Raw genomic sequence first — 9,019 nt, forward strand, 5'->3', positions numbered from 1 at the left:
ACTAAATCTTTAGTTCACCTCTGACCTTCCGGCGGTAATCCGGATTGAATTTTCCTTTAGTTTTTGATTCACTATGAACAACTGATACAGAACCGGACAGGACTGGCTGATTCTACTAGTTGAACTAGTCGGCTAGTTGTATGGTCGAATAATATAAACAAACCAGAAATTTGGTCCAACCAAATTGAACCAAAAGAACCGGATCGAACTACCGGTTGAAAATATTGTTGAACCGGTAAACCCTGAACTGCAAATTGAAAATGAAAATTACCGATTGAAAAACCCATATATAAATATCCAAAATCCATCACCAATTCTCTAATTCTTCTATTTTTATTCAACTGGTTCAAATGGCAATTAATCTTGGAACCTATGGCCTTACCGGTTCGTTTACCAATTAGATTTTTACAATACCACTACAAACTCTACTTCTCTTAAAAGTTTCAGGCAGTCCGGACTAAAGTCGACATAACCTAGCCTCTTAATAGATCAACTATTGATAATGCGAAAAACAAACTATAACTTAGTAGGGGTTTTTATTCCATTTCCAACTGAACTGAGCCAAATCGAAAGTTTTAATTTTTTTTAAAACTAAACTAAAAGCTAAAAGAACTAAACTTTTAAAAACAGAATAACACATGTCCATTTTCCAGTTCAATTCGATTATTTTAATTCAACTTATTTTAGAATTTAACTAAAAGTTCATTTCCAAATCCAACATAACTAAAACTAATTTTTTTATAGTATCGAACTGAATCGAACTAAATATGTGGATTTAATTTTTTTTGTTCGGATCGGTTTTTTCACACGCACCCCACGCCTCTCAAAATAAGACACTTGTGTCAACGGCATGTCGTTTAGTTTTTGTTTTCCTTCATACAAACGGCACGTCGTTTGACTATTTTAAAAAAATTACTCATATAACATAATCCCCAAATTCTTAATTTTCTTGTGACAAACCCACTAATCAATTTTTATCTCAAATCCACTATTGTTTCCCCCACTAACATAGTGATAACAAGAACATCCCAGTAATCATATTTATAATTGGACCACATTCTACTAAAATTCTATTAAATTTAACTCACAACTCTCAATTAACTCAATTAAATAGAACTTTTACATTCATACAACACAATACATTAAACATTACAATACAAATAATACAATGGGCCCAAAAATTATCTAGTAAAAGCATACAAAACAACACAAACATAAATCAAAAGCCCAATGGGCACAAAAATTACAAGAGGAATAACCGCCGCCAAACTATGCCCACTTCCACAAGACAAAGCCCCAAGTTTAAACTGGACCACATTAATCAAAGCCAACATCAAACAAATACACCCACAAACCGACCCAAGGCCCGACACCAACATCCCCACCCGAACCAGATCCTTATTAATATGGGTAAAGAATTCGGGTACGTGGCGGATATGATCGGAAACATCGCCGGATTTCGCGATCCGGAGAGCTTGTTTAAGGGCGAGAGCGAGGAGGCTGGAGAAGAGGAAGGAGCTGAAGGAGTAGACGTGGAAGGCGACGAGATTCTCGACGACGGCGCGTGATGCGGCGCAGGGGGAGTTCGGGTCGGTTATGAAGGAGTTGTTGGGTTCGGATGGGTTCCATGCTAGGCCGAGGAAAACGGCGAGAGTGAAGAGGGAGTTGACGTTGATTATTCCGTCTAATGCGGTAATGTGGATGCTGGTCGTCATTGGAGAGTGGATCTGTTGTTTCTGATGGAGCGGCGGCGGAGGCGGCGGTTGTGGTGGTAGAAAGCAGTGAAAATAAGAATTTTTAGGTGGTGGTGTTATTTATTAAGTGGTGATGCAGTGTGTAATACGCTACCGTTTAATCTTTTACAAAAAAAAAATTACTTGAGTAAAAAATTTACGCCGTTGCCGGGGATCGAACCCGGGTCACCCGCGTGACAGGCGGGAATACTTACCACTATACTACAACGACCTTGTTGATGTTCAAATAGAACAAAATAATTTAACGGGATGTTTGTTTTTGTTTATCTGGTAACTATCATTAGCTTGTTTAAACTTTGAACTATCAAATTCACTAAGAGTGTGTTTGGATACATGGATTTGAATTTGGAATTTGAATTTCAAATTTTACATTTCAAATCCTACATTTCAAATCCATGAATTTCAAATTTATTGTTTGGATAAACAAAAAAATTTGAACTCTCAATATATATAATATTTGACTAATAATTAATTTTTTATTTTCTAATTTAAAAAAAACAAATATTTTTTAAATAATAATTCAAAAAATATATCTTTTTTTTACATCGAACCAAACCATTAGAATCAAAATTTTGAAAGTAATAATTTTTTTTCAACAAATCTTGAACAGGTTAATTTTTTTAGTTTGGTTTATATTATAATGTAACTAAATTTTTTATGTTCAAAATCGAACCAAAAAATAAATTTTTTATAAAATTAATTTTATCCAACCAATTCTATTTCCATTTTTTTTTTAAAATAAAACAAAACCGAATTTTTTTAAATGTATCTCGGAAGAGGAGGAGTCTGACGCCGACAGCGGGTAACTCGGAAGAGGAGGAGTCTGATCCTAAAAAAAATTCGGAAAAAAATTTTCAGAAAAATATGTGGATTAAAAAAATGGAAAAAAACTGTCGGAATTTTTTTTTAAATGTATCTCGGAAGAGGAGGAGTCGGACGCCGACAGCGGGTAACTCGGAAGAGGAGGAGTCTGATCCTAAAAAAAATTCGGAAAAAAATTTTCAGAAAAATATGTGGATTAAAAAAATGGAAAAAAACTGTCGGAATTTTTTTTTCGTCGGACGCCGACAGCGGTTATTTCGGAAGAAGAGGAACCTAATCCTTAATAAAAATTTCGGGAAAAAATTATCGTTGAAAAAAATTTCGGAAAAAATCGAAAAAAAATTCCAGAAAAAATTCGGAAAAAAATTCCACCAAACGACGGCAGTGGGTACCTCGAAAGAGAGCCTGATCCTTTAGGAAAAAAATTACTGTCGAACAGCGGCGGGTATCTCGGAAAAGTAGAAACATGCTCTTCCTCCAGTATTTTTTTTTGAAAAAATAATTCGAAAAAATATTGACGAGATAAAAATTTCTACGTATTCTCCATTCGATTCAAATCGGGTTTCGACTGAATTAAATTCAATCGGTCAATTTTAATATAATAAAGATAATGAGATTATTTGAAATGCATAGGTTATAGTAGTCATTTCAAATCCTCAACTTTTGTATGTGTTGAAATTAATTTGGATTTGACTCAAATCCAAATCCAACAAATTTTTCCAATCCAAACAGAGGATTTGGCTCAAATTCAAATCCAAATCCAAATCCACCCTTATCCAAACGCACCCTAAATTTCTTAATCAAAAAAGAGTATTAGTATTACTTAAACGAACACATCAAAAACATTTTTTCACTTAAACCGTATTAAACAAGGATTAAGATCTTCTCAAAATTTTATCCAATCAACCCACATTCTCTAAATCTCTATTATAAAATGAATGACCTAATAACTTGTGTTCAATTAAATTGAGAGAACTTTTATCCATTAAACAAAACATTTTTTACCTCTGCATATGTTGTTTTTGGTATTAGATGCATGTATTTTTGTACTTTTAATTTTGTATATATTGAATTTTTTTATTGCAAAAAATATTAATTATCTCTATTTAGATCAGAAGAAAAACTAATTTAAAGATATGAGACAAAAACAAAAGAACACCAATTAAATTTCAATAATATTGAAATTAAAAAAAATCTTTGTAGTACTAATAGCGCAAGAAGTACACGCGATTTATCCGTATTAGTGGACCTAATGTTTAAGCAATTAAAAATGTAGAGAATGTTGACAATAAAAATAAAAACACCCAATGCAAAAAAGTAAACAAATGCAGGGATCCAAATACGCATTTTACCATTAAAATATGGAAACACCAAGCAAAGACAGACATTTGGTCTGAGGAACAAAACGATCAAGAAACAAAATCGAACATTGAACTAACAATAAATTAAACAAACAACAATAATGTGTTACATCAGAAAAGCTTTTCTATCATAACAAATCCTAATTTAATAAAACTCTATACCTTTCATCTATTTTATTGCTCAATAATACTATCTTAGCTTCCCACTCTTCTTCAAGTTACAGTATATTTTAGAGCATTTTGACATGTTTTAGGAGCATTTCCATTTTCATTCCTTCGGCCTTCTGTGCTACTTGTTTTCGGAGTCGGACACGATCCTTCAGCCGAATCCCTGCAAATCTTTGGTTTTGTATCAACACCAAGATAATTTGTCAGCACTCTTTTCACTCCAAATCCGCGGCGATTCGGCTTGTTGATGTTGTTGGTGATGTGGAGGAATGGAGTTCTTTCTCCCCTCGCAGGACTAATAAGCGGTGCAGGCGAAAAACTTGGTGTGCTAAATGTTGTTTTGTATGGAGTGCCTGAGAATGGCACAGAATACGGGATTGTAACTTTCTTGTGTGCAATGACACTTACTGTCGAAACTGATAATTTCTCGGACTGTTTAGTTAAGTCGTCCACGTATAACAAATCGTCGATACGAGCCACGATGTTGAACGCCAAGCTCTCTAGAACCCTTGAGTAGCTTTCAAGGATTGATTTTCCAACATCCTAACAAGTTCCATGAACGGAATTTAGAGAACAGGAAAATTTAGAAACACATATGCAAATGCAGGACTTTATGAAGTGAAAAATTTACTTTGTTGAATTGGATTTTGCTCGTATCCAATGCGGTCTGGCTGAGACTAGGGAACCGTTGCTTCAGCGAAAGCAGGAGACTTTCTGCTCTATCTGCAAGCACTTCCCTCTTATCTCCATCGACCATGAAGTCCTTGACCATATCCCATGATGACCTTGTTGTGGATCGATTTGAATAGGTTGGAGGTTTTGAATGAGCTCTCCTACGCCATACATATATTGCAGATTCGACACGGTTTGCTATCTCTAGAGCGGCATGTTCAGCGGACAGGTCTAGGCAATCAAGCAGGCATTCAGAAGTAAACTGGTCGGAAGTAATGTACCGGTATATAAGGTCTCCTAGACAAGCCCTCCCGTTCTGTAAACAAATTTAATAAAAATGAATAACGCAACGAAATAAAAAGAGAAAATCGGTTGAAATTTTCGAGCAAGCAACCTTAGGAAGTGTTTCCAAGTATGATTCAGGAACTTCCATTTCAGCCAAAGTAATGCTATTGATTGCCATTGCAGCTTTTAGCATTTGATTCGTGCATTCACGCGTGTGGCTCAATTGCTTTCTTGAATTGTCACTAAGACCACCGGCAGGGATACGGGGTACGGGTAGCCACCACTTCTCCTCTTGCCTCTGCATTGTTCTGCGGAATGATGTCGATCCATCTGCATCTGGTGCCACAATCCCTTGATCAACATACCAAAACTCTGTATCCACAAAACTATCTAATATTTCCTGCAATTCGAAAGGACTAATGATTCAGAATTATACTCAAGTTATAAATACCAAAAGTTAACAAGCACTGCTATATCTTAAGATGATCAGAATTATGACTCGAATCATAAATGCCAAAAGTTAACAAGCAATGCTAAAATTACAACTCGAGTTATAAATGCCAAAAGTTATCAAGCAATACTATATATTACAATGCTCAGAATCACAACTCGAGTAATAAATGGCAAAAGTTAACAAGCAATGCTATATCTTACAATAATCATATTGTCGAGTTTACGCAGAGCTGGCAGATTCATGAAAAGATCTGATCTTGGCCTGCATGTCATAACCTACAAAAATATATAGAGTTGTTAACTTTGTGAAAAAAGAGATAAAAACAAGCTGATTATTTCAGTTACAACCAAATTTAAAATTCTAAATGTACTTATAACACTTGTATCATTTGCATAACTAAATTGGTAATAGAATTAGGGTCTACCTCAAGCTTAGTACCATCAGGAAAAGTTTGCCAAGATGGTATCAACTCAACAATATGATCAGCAACACAAAGAAGACAATCCATCTCTCTTCTCCACATTGATTTCTTCTCACAAGACAATGGCTCAAGTCTCCATAATTGCCCAAAAATAGTAACTACAAGTTGCATTTAACCAGAATTCAAATTACAATCAAGTCCAAGAACTTAAAAACTAAACACAACAAATTAAAACCAGAAACATAATCAAACATACCACAAAGATTAGTAATGGAGTTAGATAGTGCTAAAGCTGTACAAACCCCTTTACCAGACCCTGACATATCTTCACCAAGTAACAGCTTTGCAAATCTCTCCTTCATCATATCCATTTCTGCATCAAAAATTCAAATTTTTACACTCAAAAATTCAAATTTTCACCTAAATTTTTTAAAAAAGTTAGAACTAAAACCAACCTGAAATCTTTGAGGTAAGTTTTTTGAACTTGGAATCATCTGAAAGGGTAATCTTCTCTTGATTTTCAGAACTCAATGAGCTTTTTTTACACTCACCAGCTTTTTTTATAGGCCAACCTAAAGGAGATTTTGACATTAAATCAAAGCTGGAGCTACTGCTACTGGTACTACTGCTGTTTGACTCGGTTCTTGACTCACTAACTGACTCAGTCCCATTTTTTTTCTTCTTCTCAAATACTCCACCACTGCTACTGCTGCTGCTACTTTTTTTCACAGAACTCTCCATTTTTACCCAAAAAAATTGAATTATTTTCTATACCCAGAAGGTTAAATTCTTGAAAGATTAAATTTTGACGGTACCCAGAAGATTATATTGACGGAAAATGAAGTGGGTCATGGTCTGATTCCGGCGAGCATTAAGATTTGGTTGGGTTTGGTCTAAATTTCTATTTTTTTTGTCTGTAAATTTGAGTTTTGAAGAGAGGATTTTTGAAAACGGTAACTGCCAATGAGCACATGACATGACATATTAAGCTAACGTCTCTCTTTTGTTTTTGCTTTTTTTTTTATCTCGCTATCAGTCTCTGTGTCGAGAATACGTTCAAAATAATGTTAAAGACTAAAAGTATTTAAGATACGGTGTCGTTTTGGCGGATTTAATTCAATGCCTATGAAATTGTACTTTACCCTAGTATTTTATTTTATACACACAATGCCGATTTTTTTATTACCATAAATTTTTGAATTTAAAGGTGACTCACTATATCAATTTAGATCAGTGTTTTAAGAATCTGACCGGTCGGTTCAACCGGTTCCGGAGGTCATTTAAATTAAATTATAAAAAAAAAACATTTATACTTTTAATATTTGTCTATAGGATCAAGTGAGTTCCTAACGTTTGAAAAAAATCCCCCTAACATCTTAAAAGTGAACAATCGGGCCGCAACTTTTACTCATAAATGAGACATTAGGGACCTGATTGTTCACTTTTTGGAATGTTAGGGGCATATTTTAGTTTTTTCGAAAGTTAAGAGTTTACTTGATTTTCGAGTCGAATTTTAGGGATATAAATAATTCTTTTTTTCTTAAATTATTGGTTCAAACTCTTTGAATTGAAAAAATATCATAAAATTGATAATTATTATAAATCATGACATATCTTTGTTTACTAGTTAGAGTGTGATTTATTAATTAATGTTTCAATTATTTATTAGTTAAGATTGAGAAAACTACACCATTTATTATCTTTTTAAAATTATTCATAAAAAGACGGTAAAATTTTAAAATTCACACTCATATTTTACCAGTTTAATATTTTTTTTTACTTTATTTTATTTTTATTTATAACAATACTGCAATTTAAAAAAAAACATCTAAAACACCAGAAAAATATCGCCGCAGTTCAGTGACAAGTTGTCTAAATTTGGCAGGTATTGATTTTTATTGGCTTTTTTTTTATAAATGAGTGTTTCAAAATATAATTTTAGGTGTATTTTAAATGTGTGTTTTTTGTGTTTGCCTTTTGTTTTTTCGGTATTTTCAGTATTTTTTCAATGTGTTAATGCTTAGTTGGTTGTTTTTTATGTTCCATTTTTTGTGTTTTTTTTTGTTCTCTCGGTGCATTCAAATCCATGGTAATTTACATTGATAAGAAATATAGAGAAATTGTAAAACTATTTCTGCTGATTTGATATAGAATGGAGTTTATATGCTAATAAATCTTTATTTTTTGGTTGAAAAAATATTGTCTTCAATATATTTTCATAAAATGATAATAATAATAATAATAATAATAATAATACATCATTAGACAATAAGAGTATATTAATATATAAGCTGAATTTTTAAACTAAATTTATAAAAATAAAAATAAATACATCCAAACATTAAGAGTTCTATTTTAAACAAAAATTATGTTTTTATGAGGTACAAGAAATTTAGGGTCCAAAAATCATGTATATTTAATGGATCGAAATTTAGTTGAAACTATTCATCATTAATCTGGTCATCAATAAATTGGGAACTTTATAGAACATGTTGGTTAGGTTGAAAATTGAGGAATGGGGTTTAAGATCATAAGATGGGTTGAATACTTAGATTTTTAGTTGATCTTTTATAGCCAATTAAATAACATGTGGGAGTTAATAGTTTTTAAAAATTACTATAATAGAATTGTAATTTAATAGAATAATTGCAATTTTATGTACAAATACTCTTAGTTTGTAATAACTTTTTCGATTTAAAATATTTCTCTTAAGCATTTTATGTGATATTCTATAATTTTTGTATTATAATTTGCATAACATGATAGTCACATATAAATTTATAATGATCTAACTAAATAAAAATAATAATTTAGCTCAAATACTTAAAAAAAAACTGTATTATAATTGGTGCAATTAATCCTATCCCACGTATTAATGATTAGTTGATGATAGTGCATATCTCAAATTTATATCTTACTTTTTTATGTACTCCATAATCATTAAATTACTGTTATTTTTGTTATTTAAATAATTCAATCATCAAATATAGGAGTACTATAGTTCAAACTCCAATAATTCAATAATTAAATTATTTTTGTTATTAAATACAAATATATAGTAGTTCGTAAAAAAATATATAAT

General features: G+C 32.1%; 2 protein-coding genes and 1 non-coding gene across 3 annotated transcripts; all 3 read right to left on the minus strand.

Annotated features, from left to right (window-relative positions):
* Positions 1 to 1,134: 1,134 nt before the first annotated feature.
* On the minus strand, positions 1,135 to 1,770 carry LOC126660828 (uncharacterized). The gene has a single exon (XM_050354520.2). It carries the CDS (start codon positions 1,713 to 1,715, stop codon positions 1,182 to 1,184), a length of 534 nt encoding a protein of 177 aa, XP_050210477.1. The 5' UTR covers positions 1,716 to 1,770; the 3' UTR covers positions 1,135 to 1,181.
* Positions 1,771 to 1,893: 123 nt separating this feature from the next.
* TRNAD-GUC (transfer RNA aspartic acid (anticodon GUC)) lies at positions 1,894 to 1,965 on the minus strand. Its single transcript has one exon. It is a non-coding gene; the product is annotated as a tRNA-Asp (tRNA).
* A 2,019-nt stretch (positions 1,966 to 3,984) lies between these two features.
* On the minus strand, positions 3,985 to 6,962 carry LOC126662169 (rop guanine nucleotide exchange factor 5-like). The gene is made up of 7 exons (XM_050356064.2): positions 6,393 to 6,962; positions 6,194 to 6,310; positions 5,941 to 6,095; positions 5,717 to 5,791; positions 5,172 to 5,462; positions 4,737 to 5,093; positions 3,985 to 4,648 (listed from the first exon to the last, which is right to left on the minus strand). The coding sequence occupies exons 1-7, from the start codon at positions 6,676 to 6,678 to the stop codon at positions 4,151 to 4,153; spliced, it is 1,779 nt and encodes a 592-aa protein (XP_050212021.1). The 5' UTR covers positions 6,679 to 6,962; the 3' UTR covers positions 3,985 to 4,150.
* Between the last annotated feature and the right edge of the window lie 2,057 nt (positions 6,963 to 9,019).

Source organism: Mercurialis annua, linkage group LG8, assembly GCF_937616625.2.
Source record: "Mercurialis annua linkage group LG8, ddMerAnnu1.2, whole genome shotgun sequence".
NCBI classification, from domain to species: domain Eukaryota; kingdom Viridiplantae; phylum Streptophyta; class Magnoliopsida; order Malpighiales; family Euphorbiaceae; genus Mercurialis; species Mercurialis annua.

Coding starts and splice junctions, on each gene's coding strand:
- LOC126660828 (XM_050354520.2), bottom strand. CDS start 1,715: ATGACGACCAGCATCCACATTACCGCATTAGACGGAATAATCAACGTC.
- LOC126662169 (XM_050356064.2), bottom strand. CDS start 6,678: ATGGAGAGTTCTGTGAAAAAAAGTAGCAGCAGCAGTAGCAGTGGTGGA. Junction 5,792..5,940: donor CTGATGGTACTAAGCTTGAG/GTAGACCCTAAT, acceptor ATATTTTTGTAG/GTTATGACATGCAGGCCAAG. Junction 5,463..5,716: donor AACTCGACAATATGATTATT/GTAAGATATAGC, acceptor TTCGAATTGCAG/GAAATATTAGATAGTTTTGT.